The following is a 15,137-nucleotide window of genomic DNA, read 5'->3' as shown; positions in this document are numbered from 1 at the left end:
GCACTTTGGGAGGCCGAGACGGGCGGATCACGAGGTCAGGAGATCGAGACCATCCTGGCTAACACGGTGAAACCCCGTCTCTATTAAGAAATACAAAAAAAAACTAGCCGGGCGAGGTGGCGGGCGCCTGTAGTCCCAGCTACTCGGGAGGCTGAGGCCGGAGAATGGCGTGAACCCGGGAGGCGGAGCTTGCAGTGAGCTGAGATCCGGCCACTGCAGTCCAGCCTGGGTGACAGAGCGAGACTCCGTCTCAAAAAAAAAAAAAAAAAAAAAATTAGGACCAGGTGCAGTGGCTCATGCCTGTAATCCCAAGCACTTTGGGAGGCTGAGGCAGGCAGATCACGAGGTCAAGAGATCAAAACCATCCAGGCCAACATGGTGAAACCCTGTCTCTACTAAAAATATAAAAATTAGCTGGGCATGGTGGCACACGCCTGTAGTCCCAGCTACTCAGGAGTCTGAGGCAGGAGAATTGCCTGAACCCGGGAGGCGGAGGTGCAGTGAGCCAAGATCGTGCCACTGCAGTCTAGCCTGGAGACAGAGCAAGACTGTTAAAAAAAAAAAAAAATTAGGGACAAGGTCTTACTTTGTTGCCCAGGTTGGTCTGAAACTCCTGGCTTTAAGTAATCCTTCTACCTTGGCCTCCCAAAGTGCTGGGATTACAAGTGTGAGCCACTGTGCCTGGCCCCACCTGTGCTTTAGAGGCCATTACGGAGTAGTAGGTGGACTTTGTGACTCAAGCTAGTGATTTGCTCTGGGATTTAGCTTTGCTTTCCAATCCCTGCAGGGAGAATAATTCACCCCAGCAGCTTTTCTGGAGGACTTAGGATAAGATCAACTCCCTCCCTTCCCTTAGGTTCACACATTAGTGCTACAGCCATCCTTTGTTGTGACCTCCCTTGTCCCTGCTTTGTCCTGACACTGTAGGTGACCACTCTGGGTATCATGGTCAACCCCCACCTCGCATGCCCAAGGTGCCTTGCTCTGACCTTTGAATACCTACTCTGATCTGTAAGGCAGGTCTTCATTCCTGTTGTTACCTGAAGAGGCCTGGGTCCAGACCTTACTGCTAGAACTAGGCCTCCTGAATCCAAATTCGTGGCTCTCTGCTAAACCCTGAAGATCTGGCTTGCACCATGGGAATTGGTTGCCTTTTAACTGGGCAACCTATAGGGTCTTTTAACTGGGCATGTTCTGAAGTTAAGCTACTGGTGGGCACTGGGCTTGGAGTCAAGCTCTAGCCTGGCATCCTGCAGCTTAGTGGATTTTTGGAAGTGTGGGGAGGGCAGGAGCTTCTCCAACTGTTATGAGATGTGACAGTCCCAGGGGATGTGTCAAGAGCTCTCATTTTGGTGGTTCTGCTTTTCTCTTACCATCCATCATTCCCCCGAAGAAACAACTCTAGAGTGCCCCCACCAGGGCTTCACTGGGGCTTTTGGAGCACTCAGGGACCTACCTTTGCTGAACCATGGGCTCCCTGGCACCTATAGGGTCTTAGCTTTATGGATAACAGAGGAGGGACTTTCTTCAGTGAGGCCCTTAGAATTCTTTAAGTCAAGCATAATGGCTAACGTTTAGTCTGATCTCTGCCACCTGGACCTCTCAACTTGGTGGCACGACACCTGGTAAAGAAGTGCCACCAAAGGTCATTGGGCCAGGTGCGGTGGCTCACGCCTGTAATTCCAGCACTTTGGGAAGCCAAGACGGGCAGATCACCTGAGGTTGGGAGTTTGAGACCAGCCTGACCAACATGGAGAAACCCCATCTTTACTAAAAATACAAAATTAGGCCGGGCGCTGTGGCTCAAGCCTGTAATCCCAGCACTTTGGGAGGCTGAGGCAGGCGGATCACGAGGTCAGGAGATCGAGACCATCCTGGCAAACACGGTGAAACCCTGTCTCTACTAAAAATACAGAAAAATTAGCTGGGCGTGGTGGCGGGCGCCTGTAGTCCCAGCTTCTAGGGAGGCTGAGGCAGGAGAATGGCGTGAAACTGGGAAGCGGCGGAGCTTGCAGTGAGAGGAGATAGCGCCACTGCACTCCAGTCTGGGTGACAGAGCGAGACTCCGCCTCAAAAAAAAAAAAAAAATTAGCTGGACGTGGGGGCACATGCCTGTAATCCCAGCTACTCAGGAGGCTGAGGCAGGAGAATGGCGTGAACCCAGGAAGTGGAGCTTGCAGTGAGCCGAGATTGCCCCACTGCATTCCAGCCTGAGGGGACAGAGCAAGACTCCGTCTCAAAAAAAAAAAAAAAGAGAGACCAGCCTAGGCAAAATGGTGGTACCTTGTCTCTCCAAAAAAAAAAAAAAAAAGCATTAGCTGGGCATGGTGGCCCAGGCCTGTAGTACTAGCTCCTTGGGAGGCTTGGGCAGGAGGATCTCTTGAGCCTAGGAGTTCAAGGGTGCAGTGAGTTGTGTTCATACCACTGCCCTCCAGACTGGGCCACAGAGCAAAACATGACTTTTTTTTTTTTTTTAAAAAAAGAATGATTTTATTCTATTTCACATCATCTCTGGTAGTTGCTCAGTACCACCTCTACCCAGAGAATTCCAGCCTTGAAGGAGGCAACTTGCCAACTTGCCTTCCATTCCTTAGACCCTCAGCACAAAGAAGCCTTAGAGCCAGTCACATTTCTGTCCTTTGCTCAGATGGGGAAACTGAGGCCCCAGGAAGGATGGTGACTAGCCTGGATTCTGAGTGGCAGTGCCAAGACTAGATTTTCTCCTGTTGACGCTAGGTTCTGCATCCATGAGTCTGGAGCAGTCCAGAGGAGCCTGAGACTGGAGAGCCACTCACTGCAGCTGGGCCCTTCTGGCTTCCCCCTCTACAAGGCCAAAGCAAAGGGATGGGGATTCCTGTCTTACCTGCCTACACACCAGTTTGGGCCTGAGGCATCAGAACATTGGTTCCCAGCTGGAAGGAAGGAGATGCCCCTGCTGCCTTTAGGAGAGATTTCCTGCCCAGGTTCAGAGTAACTCTTGCCTGTCAGGCTTGAAGTCTCACTTTGGCTTTAAACTTTCCCCCGTGACTTGCAGGATGCATGACTTACTGCCTTTCTGATCCTTCCCATCAGGCCAGCCAATAGAATGTGGGGAGGCAGCCATGGGGAATGGGGGGAACTGTGAGGACAAGATGCAGTTGTTACCAAGGATGCCAAGCAGCCTAGCCCAAGGCAGTTCTTGGATTTCCCTCCTGCTTGCTTTTCGTCAGCATCCTCTGGTATCCTTAGAGTCCTGCTCTGACTGCAGCCCATAATTCTTTGGAACTAAGTTACTACTTTGTGTCTAGCAGACCCTGGAAAAGATGCCTTCAGGGTCTCTGCTAGCTGTGTCCTGTCACTTCCCACCCAGTCTATTTTTTTTTTTTTTTTTTGAATTACAAAGCTACTTTTAATACTTTGGGGTGAGCCCCACAGGAATAAAAAACACTGGGAAGAGGTAATCCCCTCACCCCCGGGAGTGGCCCAGGGGGAGAGAGGCTACCTGAGGGGAACGAAGCACAAAAGGGACCTGCTGCAGACTCAGGGCAAAGGGACTGCCATCGGTGCTGGGACCTGTGAGCACTACAGGAGGAAACGCGAGCGTGGTGGGACTGGCTCCAGGCACACAGGCAAAGGCAAGAGGGTTGGACACGAAGCCACAAAGCTACTTGGGTTCCTCCTTCTTCTCGTTTGCCTTTTTCTGCTTCTACTGCATGATCTCCGAGTCCCTCTGCTTGCGGGCGGCAGCAGAAAGCCCGTCATCTTGGCGCTTTCCCTTAACCGAGTCGCTCTGCTTTTTCATATTCTTCTGGCGGGCGAGCTCACGCTGGTTACCGCGAGTCATGGCGACAGCAGCGGCTCCCCACCCAGTCTATTACATGGGTCCTTCTGCCCTTTGCTCCCACCTGCCTGACTTGCCACCCTTCTCTGTACCATACAAAGAGCCTAAGGGCTTCTTTGAGGTTTTCCAGGCCAGCTCCCTTCTGGTCTGGCTTCATAAAGGACTTGGATCACTGCCCTAAGTTATCTCTACCCAGCTTTTCCATCCCCCTCTTCCTCATCTGTATTTGTGTGCCTTCCCTTTACTCGTCAGTGTATTCCTTGAAACCTGTACCTATACCTGCTGCTTGGTGGGGACTGTGCCTTCAAAAGCCCTCTGGCCTCTACGTTGTCTGCATCCTGAAATGAGCAGAAATCGCCAGGTGACTGCTCATGGTTGTGGAGTGGGCCTGGGTTCCCCACCCTGGCTCTGCCACTCATTTTCAGCATCCCTGTCTGTACAGTAAGAAAATAGGGTAGCTCTGGCTGTCTTTCTCTCCAGCACCTCTACAGGCCTGGACCAGGGATCCTTCCTGTGTTGGGACCCACCAGTGGGGCCGTTGGTCCTCTGGCAAATGAAGTAGATGGCCCCAGAGAACCTGTGGGTCCAAGTGGAGTGAGGTGAGGCTGCTTCGTTCAGCTGAGAGTGAGCCCTGGGATCTTTCCCCTAGGGTAGTACAGCCTATCCTTGGGAGTTTCCAAACAAAAGTGTTCCCATTCCTTACTCCTAAATGTGGACTTGAGGAGGGTCTTTGAAAGTCAGCTAGACCGATCTCTAGTTGAACCTCAAGGACTGAGGTTCGGAGCAGAGACTGCTGGCTCCCACTTTGCCTGGCCAGAGAATTGGTCTGATGGTGCCCACACCTTCACCAGAGGCCCTTTGGTGACCCCATGCATGTTTCCTTTGCAGGACAAGATTAGATGCACCCCGGTTGGAAACAAAGTCCCTGAGCAGCTCTGTGTTACCACCCAGCTATGCTTCAGATCGTCTGTCAGGAAACAACAGGGACCCTGCTCTGAAACCCAAGCGGTCCCACCGCAAGGCAGACCCTGATGCTGCCCACAGGTACTAAGCTTAGGATCCGCAGCAAAGGCCAGCAGAGGCTTGCCTGCAGGGTGAGATGGGTGGAGAAGCCTGGGGTAGGCTGTTTATGAGCCTTGGTTTGCTCACTCTTTCAAAATCTTATGTCTGGTTCCTCTGGGTTGGTGGCATTGGTGACATTCCCACCTAACCCTGGCCAACTGCCTGTACCCCCAGAGAGAAGGGGTCAGGCAGAGACTGTAACAAATGGGAATATCATGGCTTTCCCATGACTTTCCTTGTTCGGTTCCACCCAGACAGACGTCCTTGTGGAATTATTTTAGGTGTCAGGAGGGAATCTTGGGACTTGGATAATAGTGAACCAGGGACTTATTTCAAAAAGGGTTGGATAAAAGGAATTTGAGGAGATCATTTTTTTAAAGGAAAAAAAATGTTTTGGCCGGGTGTGGTGGCTCACTCCTGTAATCCCAGCACTTTGGGAGGCCAACGCGGGCAGATTACAAGGTCAGATCAAGATCATCCTGGCTAACACGGTGAAACCCCGTCTCTACTAAAAATACAAAAAAATTAGCTGGGCTTGGTGATGGGCATCTGTAGTCCCAGCTCCTCTGGAGGCTGAGGCAGGAGAATGGCATGAACCTGGGAGGCGGAGCTTGCAGTAAGCCAAGATAGCGCCACTGCACTCCAGCCTGGGCAACAGAGTGAGACTCCATTTCAAAAAAAAAAAAAAAAAAAAAGTTTTAAGTGTTGGGGAAGGTTTCCAAGGAGGTAATGTTTAAGTTGATTCCAGAAGGATAAGGAAGATATGGAAGAGCATTCTAGGCAGGAAATACTGTATGAGCTAAACCCTGAGACACAAAAGAGCTTTGTGGTTTCAGGGGGTAATGGGGTTGGTAAGTGGAGAAGGGAGTGTTGGGAGGCCCAAGAGAGAGAAAGTGGGTAGAGCTGGGAAGTAAAGGTAGATGGCAGAACGATGCAGAGTCTTGAGGCTGTGGTAGGGAAGATCTCTGTCCAGCAGCCCTGGCAGTGTCCCAGGGCACCAGACTCTGAGCCAGGCAGACCCCACAGGGCAATTGGGAAATGTCCCAAAGACTGGGGTGGTCACTGGCAGTTAGTGGGCAAGAACCTCTGATACCAGGGCCTCTGCCAGGACTACCCTTCATTGAGGACCACTGAGCTGGAGTGACCCATCCCAAGGATGAGACCAGGTATAGTGGTAAAGCCAGGCCCCTCCTGACAGCCTCTCAGATAACGCCCTGCTTCCCTTTCCTTGCAGGCCACGGATCCTGGAGATGGACAAGGAAGAGAACCGGCGCTCGGTGCTGCTGCCCACACACCGGCGGAGGGGTAGCTTCAGCTCTGAGAACTACTGGCGCAAGTCCTACGAGTCCTCAGAGGACTGCTCCGAGGCAGCAGGCAGCCCTGCCCGAAAGGTGAAGATGCGGCGGCACTGAGGTCTACCTGCCGCCCTCCTGGGAACTCTGGCTCATCCTTACGTAGTTGCCCCTCCTTTTGTTTTGAGGGTTTTGTTTTTGTTTATTGGGGTTTTTTTTTTTTTTTTTTTTTTTAAATTCTATATATTTTTCCTTGGTTTTGTTGCCTGTTAAGGCTGAAGAATAGAATTGGCCAGGACCTGGGTTCTCATATTCTTGGTATTCCTCCTGGATGAAAAGGTTGTTGGCATCTATAGGGGACAGAGGCTGATGCTGGAGTGGCCAGTAGAGGTGGTGGAGCAGAGCAGCCATCTTTTAAGTGGGGCTGTATCAGGCTGGGTTTATTTAAAAGCAACAAAATGTTTTGGTTAAGAAAATTATTTTGCTTTCAATGTAAATCTCCGCAGTGTTCTAAACAAAGTTCAGTCTTCTGCCCGCCCCTTTTCTCCACTGGATGTCTGTACTTGGTTGAGGTCTCCTGGAGCCTCACAGGCTCTACATGGGGCTGCTGTTCTCCACTTCTCACCTGCCATCCACGCCCTGCAAGCTCATGCAAACGCCCTTTCTTCCTCCTGCGGCAGAGTTGTTCAGGTTGCCTGGGCAGGGGCTTAAACAGTGCCAGCCCCTGCCATCCCAAAGCTATTGTTAAGCCCCCCAGGCTTCCTCCACCCACGCCCACTAGCCTACTCTGTCCACAGTTCCTTGGGCTGCTGAGGGGCTAGTGCAGTGGTCCTGACCTCTCTTATCAAGAGCACACTTTTTTGCTGGTTGCTCCTTTTGAGCATATGCGTGTGATTATTTGGAACAGTTAGACTTGCCACGTTGGGTCAGTTTTAGAAATTGTTTCTAGCTAGAGGGACTGGTGTCCTTCCAAGTCTAGCATTTGGGGTATGGAAAATTGTTGTGGTGTGTGGTAGGGTTTTTGTTTTCTTTTGTTTTGAGTTTTTTTCCCCCTTTAGTCTCCTGGCTTTTTCCTTTCCCCTCCCTTCTCCATTGGCCAGCTTGGGCCTCATCCTCATGTCATCCTTCTAGGAAGGCGCCTGCCCCCTCTTGTCTGCCGGCAGCATGCATCTAAGGCCAGAACTCAGGCCTGCAGACTGGGCTGGTGCTTCCTCCGCTTCAGGGTATGGGAGTTGGTGAAGGGGCTTTCAGAAAAAAAAGGTAAAGTCTTTGGTAGCTTCTACCCACTCAGATCCTGGAAGGCAGAAAGGTTTTGTGGATCTAGATTCATTAGGAATGTCTTCTTGTCAGCCAGGCCAGGACCTGGGCTTGCCAAGAGCCGAGGCCCTCCCAGCAACCAGGATACCACCACTTTGGGGGCTTTGTGTACAGAGGTCTGGGCCTGAGACCTCATAGGCTGCAGAAATCTGGGGCAGCCACCATCAAGAAGCCCCTCTCAGGGGCCAGAACTCCTTTGCCAGCGTGGATTTCTCAAGTCGGGACTGCATAATTAAAGCAGTTGCAGTTTTATTTTTTTTACAGCTTTTTTCCCAAAAATGATTTGTAGTTGTGTGTGCAGCACTTTGCCCTGATATGTGTGCTCTACAATAAAAACCAAATCTAATATATTTTGAAACAGTTGTCTGATGTTGTTGTAAGAGAGGGCTTGCCTTTGGTGCTTCCTTAATCCCTTTATTTTCTTAAACTTGGAACAGGGGTTGGGGAGGCAGAGCTCATTGCCCACCAGCATCCCAGAGGAGTTGATTGGTCATGGACACTGGGCCTCCTGTGTGCCCAGCCTCGGGTTTATGGCTGAATGTAGACTTGCCCTCTCCCCACTGTCCTTTCTTCCACTCCAAGGAGGGTGAACTTCATAAACCATGGTGTCCAGGTGCCCAGGGACCACACCTTCTGGAGTTCTGGAAGCCCCTCTTTCAGATGTGATCACTGAGAGGCTGGTGCTGGTGAAGGGGGAATGGCAGGCACAAAAGCAAGGGAGAACCTGGCTTTTGTGGAAAATATGCGAGTGATTTTGCTTATTAAACAAATACTTGGCCAGGCACGGTGGCTCACACCTGTAATCCCAGCACTTTGGGAGGCCAAGACAGGTGAATCACCTGAGTTCAGGAGTTCAAGACCAGCACAGGCAAGTTGGCGAAACCCCATCTCTACTAAAAATACAAAAATTTAGCCAGGCGCATTAGCATCCGCCTGTGTTCTCAGCTACTAGTGAGACTGAGACAAGAATTGATTGAGCCTAGGAGGCAGAGGTTGCAGTGAGCTGAGATTGTGCCATTGCACTCCTGCCTGGGCAACAAAGTGAGACCTTGTCTCAAAGAAACAAAAAAAACCCTTCAGTTCCTATTGTATACCAAGCCACACTGGGACCCCAATAGTGAGCAGAACTCTGGTCCCTCCTTTCAAGATGCTTGTGATAGTGTGGAGTGTAGGTGCTGGCATGAAGCAGATGTTTTTCAGTGAGTAAGGCTGGGCCCCAGACCTCAGACCTGGCTCCCTATGCCTGGTAAAGGGCTTCTATCTAGAGTCTCTTACTCTGTTCATAGTGCTCAGAGCCAGTCTTCTTGGCCAAATTGTTGCTGTGGAAACTGGATAAGCTACTTACCTCCTCATTTACCAGAGAAGAGAAACTCCAGAGTGGGGCAAGTAACTGGCCTCGGCTTAGTCTGAAAACTAGTGTGAGGGTATGAAGAGAGAGGGGTCAGAGTCTCAGTGTGGTCTGTGGCTAGTTGGGCCTGGAGAGGTTAGACGCTGAGCTAGGCAGAGTGGACCTTGTATCCCCTGGAGAAGGAAACACTGGATCTGAGGGAAAGTGACTTGCAGAATGTCATCCAGAGTGTAAACGGCAGAGGTGGACATCCCCTACTCCATGCCTGAGCTTCTGACTCTTGGGGCATGGGATACGGGCTCAGTGAAGGTTTGGGGGAGTGCGAGGAACCCTCTTTTTTTTTGTGGCGGACCCTATTTTTCATTGCCGTTAGAAAGTCAGACTCCTGGCTGGGTGCAGTGGCTCATGCCTGTAATCCCAGCACTGGGAGGCCGAGGTGGGCGGATCACGAGGTCAGGAGTTTGAGACCAGCCTGGCCAACATAGTGGAACCCCGTTTCTACTAAAAATACAAAAAACTAGCTGGGCATAGTGGCGGGCCCCTGTAATCACAGCTACTTGGGAGGCTGAGGCAGGAGAATCGCTTGAAGCTGGGAGGTGAAGGCTGCAGTGAGCCAAGATCGCACCACTGCACTCCAGCCCAGCGGACAGTGCAAGACTCCATCTCAAAAAAAAAAAAAAAAAAAAAAGACTCCCAGCCTGACCAACATGGTGAAACTCCATCTCTACTAAAAATACAAAAATCAGCTGGGCGTGGTGCCAGGCTCCGGTAATCCCAGCTACTTAGGAGGCTGAGGCAGGAGAATCGCTTGAGCCTGGGAGGCAGAGGTTGTAGTGAGCTGAGATTGTGCCACTGCACTCCAGCCTGGGCGACAGAGCGAGTCTCCGTCTCAAAAAAAAAAAAAAAAAAAAAGTCAGACTCAGCCAGGAACAGTGGCTCACACCTGTAGTCCCAGCATTTTGGGAGGCCAAGATGTGGACAGATTGCTTGAGCCCAGGAGTTTGAGACCAGCCTGGGTAACATGGCAAAACCCTGTCTCTACAAAAATTAGCCAGGTGTGGTTGTATGCACCTGTAGTCTCAGCTACTTGGGAAGCTGAGATGGGAGGATCACTTGAGCCCAGGAGGTCAAGGCTGTGGTGAGCCGAGATCGTGCCACTGCACTCCAGCCTGGGGGACCCTGACTCAAAAAAAAAAAAAAGATTCAGCCTTTTCCTAACCCCTGGGTGAAAAAAGGCCCTTCACCCTGTAGTATGGAGAGCTAGGAGGGCTAGAGGAGGGGGCTTTGGCCCTAGCAGTTCCTGTTGTCTCTGTACCTGTACAGTAGCACCCTATCTCTGTAACATAATCTTCTGAGTAGTCCATAAACTCCACATCTGTCTCTGGATCTGCCTGTTCCCAGCCATCTCCTAGGGCCTCAGGCCAGGTTCAGAGTCCCATCAACCCCTGTCCCCAGCCCCAGTCTTGTACACAGTAGATGCTCTAACAGCTTGTGCCATCCCTTGCCCCACTAGGACCTCATTCCATTCCTCCAACCCTTTTGTGTGGAAGGGGAAACTGAGGCCCAGAGAAGTTGACTGGCCCAAGGTCATGTTCATGCATTCAAAAAATAGTGTCTGGCTAGGTGTGGTGGCTCATGCCTGTAATCCCAGCTTTTTGGGAGGTCAAGGCAGGTGGATCACTTCAGGTCAGGAGTTTGAGACCAGCCTGGCTAACATGGTGAACATCTCTACTAAAAATACAAAAATTAGCCGGACATGACAATGTGTACCCATAGTCCCAGATAACTCGGGAGGCTGAGGTGGGAGAATCACTTCAACCTATGAGGTGGAGGTAGCAGTGAGCTGAGATTGCAAGACAGACCTAGTATATGATGTCATATACGCATAAAGTTGTAAATTTTACTGATGTGAAGTATAGCATATAAATTATTATTTTTGAGACAGAGTCTTGCATTGTCACCCAGGCTGGAGTGCAGTGGAGTGATCTCCACTCACCGCAACCTCTGCCTCCCAGGTTCAAGCGATTCTCCTGTCTCAGCCTCCTGAATAGCTGGGATTACAGGCATCTGCCACCACGCCCAGCTAATTTGTTGTAGTTTTAGTAGAAATGGGGTTTCACTATGTTGGCCAGGCTAGTCTTGACCTCCTGATCCTCCCGCCTCGACCTCCCAAAGTGCTGGGATTACAGGCGTGAGCCACTGTGCCTGGCCAGCATATTAATTATTAAAACATACATATTCTTTTTTTTTTTTTTTTTTTGGAGATGGAGTTTCACTCTTGTTGCCCAGGCTGGAGTCAATGGCACAATCTCGGCTCACCGCAACCTCCCCCTCCCAGGTTCAAGCAATTCTGTCTCAGCCTCCCTAGTAGCTGGGATTATAGGCATGTGCTACCACGCCCAGCTAATTTTGTATTTTTAGTAGAGATGGCGTTTCTCCATGTTGGTCAGGCTGGTCTCAAACTCCCTTATAAATTCCATATAACCAATCTTTTCTCACAGAAAGCTGTTTTAGGTTTTTTGCTGAATTACTGTATTTGTAGTCTGCCTGTGCTTATAATTCAACCATGATATGACAAAGGGACTTGCATCATACCTGCTTGTAATATTTTCCTGTGGCTGCCATAACAAGTCACCACAACCCTGGTGGCTTAAAACAACAAATTTATTACCTCAAATTCTGGGAAATTCAAAATCACGACATCATCGGGCTTGACTGTCTAGTGGAAAACCTGTTCTTTGCTTCTGACAGCTTTTGGTGGCTGTTAACATTCTTTGACTTGGGAATAGGCAGATTCCAGTCTCTGCCTCCGTGGTCACATGGCCTTCTCCTCTGTGTACCACATCTCCTTCTTTTTTTTTTTTTTTTTTTTTAAGACACAGTCTTATTGTCACCCAGGCTGGAGTGCAATGGCCAGATCACAGCTCACTGCAGCCTTGACCTGCCAGGTTCAAGCAATCCTCCTGCCTTGGCCTTTCAAACTGCTGGGATTACAAGTGTGAGCCACTGTGCCTGGCTTCTGCCTCTCTCCTAATAGGACATTCACGATTGGATTTAGGGCCCCTCTGTCACCCAGGCTGGAGTGCAGTGCCATGATCTCAACTCACTGCAGCCTCAAACTCCTAGGTTCAAGTTACCCTTCCGCCTCAGCCTCCCAACCTCAGGTGTGCACGCACCACTACGCCCTGCTAATTTTTTTAAAAAAATTTTGGGCTGGGCACAGTGGCTCATGCCTGTAATCCCAGCACTTTGGGAGGCCGAGGCGGGCGGATCACAAGGTCAGGAGATCAAGACCATCCTGGCTAACACGATGAAACACCGTCTCTACCAAAAATACAAAAAGAAGCTAGCCGAGCATGGTGGCAGGTGCCTGTAGTCCCAGCTACTTGGGAGGCTGAGGCAGGAGAATGGCATGAACCCAGGAGGTGGAGCTTGCAGTGAGTCGAGATGCGCCACTGCACTCCAGCCTGGGCGACAGAGCGAGACTCCGACTCAAAAAAAAAATTTGTAGGCCAGGCATGGTGGCTCATACCTATAATCCCAGCACTTTGGAAGACTAAGGTGGACAGATCACCTGAGGTCAGGAGTTCGAGAGCAGCCTGCCCAACGTGGCAAAACCCTGTCTACTAAAAAATATAAAAAATTAGCCAGGCATGGTGGGCGCCTGTAATCCCAGCTACTCGGGAGGCTGAGGCAGGCGAATCACTTGAACCTGGGAGGTGGAGGTTGCAGTGGGCCAAGATCGTGCCACTGCACTCCAGCCTGGGCGACAAGAGCGAAACTCCATCCAAAAAAAAAATATTTTTGTAGAAGACTTCACACTGTGTTGCCCAGGTTAGTCTCAAACTCCCAGCCTCAAGTGATCCTCCTGCCTTGGCCTCCCAAAGCACTGAGCCACTGCACCTGGTCCCCTATGTAATGATGTTTAATCATATTTGAAAGACTCTTTTTCCTTATGAGGTGACATTCACAGGTCCCAGGGATAATGACCTGATATTTGTGGAGGCCATGGATCAGCCCCTACATGCCCTTCTCCCAGTAAAGTTATTGCCATTAAATCTGATATATCACCTACTGCTTTATCATCCTCAGACAAGTGTTAGTTGGATTAAAATTTCTCTGCTTCAGTAGTACTTTGAATCAATATTTTTCTTCACTTTCTTTTTCTTTTTTCTTTTTGAGGTGGAGTCTCGCTCTGTTGCCCAGGCTGGAGTGCAGTGGCATGATCGTGGCTCTCTGCAAGCTCCGCCTCCCGGGTTCTCGCCATTCTCCTGCCTCAGCCTCCCAAGTAGCTGGGACTACAGGCACCTGCCACCACGCCTGGCTAATTTTTTGTATTTTTTAGTAGAGACAGGGTTTCACCATGTATTAGCCAGGATGGTCTTGATCTCCTGACCTCGTGATCTGCCCACCTCGGCCTCCCGAAGTGCTAGGATTACAAGCATGAGCCACCACACCCAGCCCTCTTCATCACTTTCTTAAATCTAGACCTGTGCTCTTCAATACAGCAGCCACTGATACTTGGCTGTTGAGCACTTGAAATGTGGCTAGTTTGAAATGAAATGTGCTTTTAGTGTAAAATACCAGAATTTGAAGAGTTAGTATGAAAAAACAATGTAAATCATTAAGAACTTTATATTGATTACTTGTTGAAGTTCTTAATTTTGGGCTAGGTATCTTGGCTTACACATAATGCCAGCACTTTGGGAGGCTATGGCGGATAGATTACTTGAAGTCAGGAGTCTGAGACCAGTCTGACCAAATGGCGAAACCCTGTCTCTACTAAAAATACAAAAATTAGCCAGGTGTGGTGGCGCTTGCCTGTAATCCCAGCTACTCGGGAGGCTGAGGCAGGCTTGCACCTGGGAGGCAGAGGTTGCAGTGAGCCAAGATCATGCCACTGCACTCCAGCCTGGGTGAGAGAGCGAGACTTTGTCTCAAACCACCCCCCCGCCAAGAAAAGAAAAAAAAAACTCTGGACATATGTTAAAGTTGGACATACTGCATTAAATAAAATAGGCTGAGGCAGGAGAATCGCTTGAACCTAGAAGGTTGTGGTTGCAGTGAGCCAAGATTGTTCCATTGCACTCCAGCCTGGGCGACAGAGCCAGACTCTGTCTCAAAAAAAAAAAAAAAAAAAAGCTATTTAAATTAATTTCACCTGTTTTCTGTTACTGTTATATCTGGGTACTCAAGAATGAAAATTACGGCCGGGCGCGGTGGCTCAAGCCTGTAATCCCAGCACTTTGGGAGGCCGAGGCGGGTGGATCACGAGGTCAGGAGATCGAGACCATCCTGGCTAACATGGTGAAACCCCGTCTCTACTAAAAATACAAAAAACTAGCCGGGCGTGGTGGCGGGCGCCTGTAGTCCCAGCTACTCGGAGGCTGAGGCAGGAGAATGGCGTGAACCTGGGAGGCGGAGCTTGCAGTGAGCCGAGACCGCGCCACTGCACTCCAGCCTGGGCGACAGAGCAAGACTCCGTCTCAAAAAAAAAAAAAAAAGAATGAAAATTACATATGTAGCTTGCATTATATTTCTATTGGATGTTACTGGTCTAGAAAACGATATTGCTGAGCACAGCAGCACACCCTGTATTCCCAGCTACTCGGGAGGCTAAGCGGGAGGATTGCCTAAGTCCAGGGATTATCATGGCTGATTGCAGCTGATCAAGGTAAGGTCACTGAACATGGAACTGTGAAGAAATGTGCAGTAACACCCCAATATATAGTGTTTCCACCATACAGATACAACAGATATAATCAAAGAGTACAGATAATAGGAAAATGTAGCAAAATAAGTAGGAAATGCTTAGTTTTTAATATTAACCTTAGTTTTTAGTGTAATTTTAATTTTATATAATTTTTAATTACTTTAACAACTGACTCACAAAAGTTCTTGAAAATTTGCCATTTGGCTCTTGCAAAGGGCTTCAGCACACCACTACATTCCCATAGAGAGTTTGAGCAGAGGAGGGATGTGATCAGATGTAGGATCACTGAGGCTGTTGTGCAGACGACAGTCAAAATCAATAAGAAAACCACTGTTTTAGCCAAGCACGGTGGCTCACGCCTGTAATTCCAGCACTTTGGGAGGCCTAGGCGGATGGATCACCTGAGGTCAGGAGTTCGAAACTAGCCTGGCCAACATAGTGAAACCCTGTGTCTACTGAAAATACAAAAATTAGCCAGGCGTGGTGGGTGGGCACTTGTAATCCCATCTGCTCGGAAGGCTGAGACAGGGAGAATTGCTTGAACCCAGTAGGCAGAGGTTGCAGTGAGGTGAGATTGTGCCATTG

General features: G+C 49.8%; 2 protein-coding genes and 1 pseudogene across 3 annotated transcripts in view; 1 reads left to right on the top strand and 2 right to left on the bottom strand.

The window, feature by feature from the left end:
- The window catches only part of ALKBH5 (alkB homolog 5, RNA demethylase), a 28,783-nt gene extending 20,934 nt beyond the window's left edge, over positions 1-7,849 (top strand). Inside the window, exons 3-4 of the mRNA XM_025361617.1 lie at positions 4,709-4,864; positions 6,117-7,849. Coding sequence (XP_025217402.1) covers positions 4,709-4,864; positions 6,117-6,294 — 334 coding nt within the window. The 3' untranslated portion in view covers positions 6,295-7,849. The remainder of the gene's footprint in view (positions 1-4,708; positions 4,865-6,116) is intronic.
- LOC112609156 (proline-rich protein 18-like) overlaps positions 1-8,265 on the bottom strand; it is a 30,001-nt gene extending 21,736 nt beyond the window's left edge. The window contains exon 1 of the mRNA XM_025361618.1: positions 7,664-8,265. Within this exon, the coding sequence (XP_025217403.1) occupies positions 7,664-7,721 (58 nt within the window). The 5' untranslated portion in view covers positions 7,722-8,265. The remainder of the gene's footprint in view (positions 1-7,663) is intronic.
- Positions 3,373-3,841, bottom strand: LOC112609157 (annotated as a pseudogene). Its single transcript, XR_003116172.1, has one exon. The product of XR_003116172.1 is annotated as a small EDRK-rich factor 2 pseudogene (transcript).
- Positions 8,266-15,137: the final 6,872 nt, after the last annotated feature.

The sequence above is a fragment of the Theropithecus gelada genome, chromosome 16 (genome assembly GCF_003255815.1).
Source record: "Theropithecus gelada isolate Dixy chromosome 16, Tgel_1.0, whole genome shotgun sequence".
Classification (NCBI taxonomy): Eukaryota; Metazoa; Chordata; class Mammalia; order Primates; family Cercopithecidae; genus Theropithecus; species Theropithecus gelada.
This window is presented reverse-complemented; position numbering and strand designations above follow the sequence as displayed.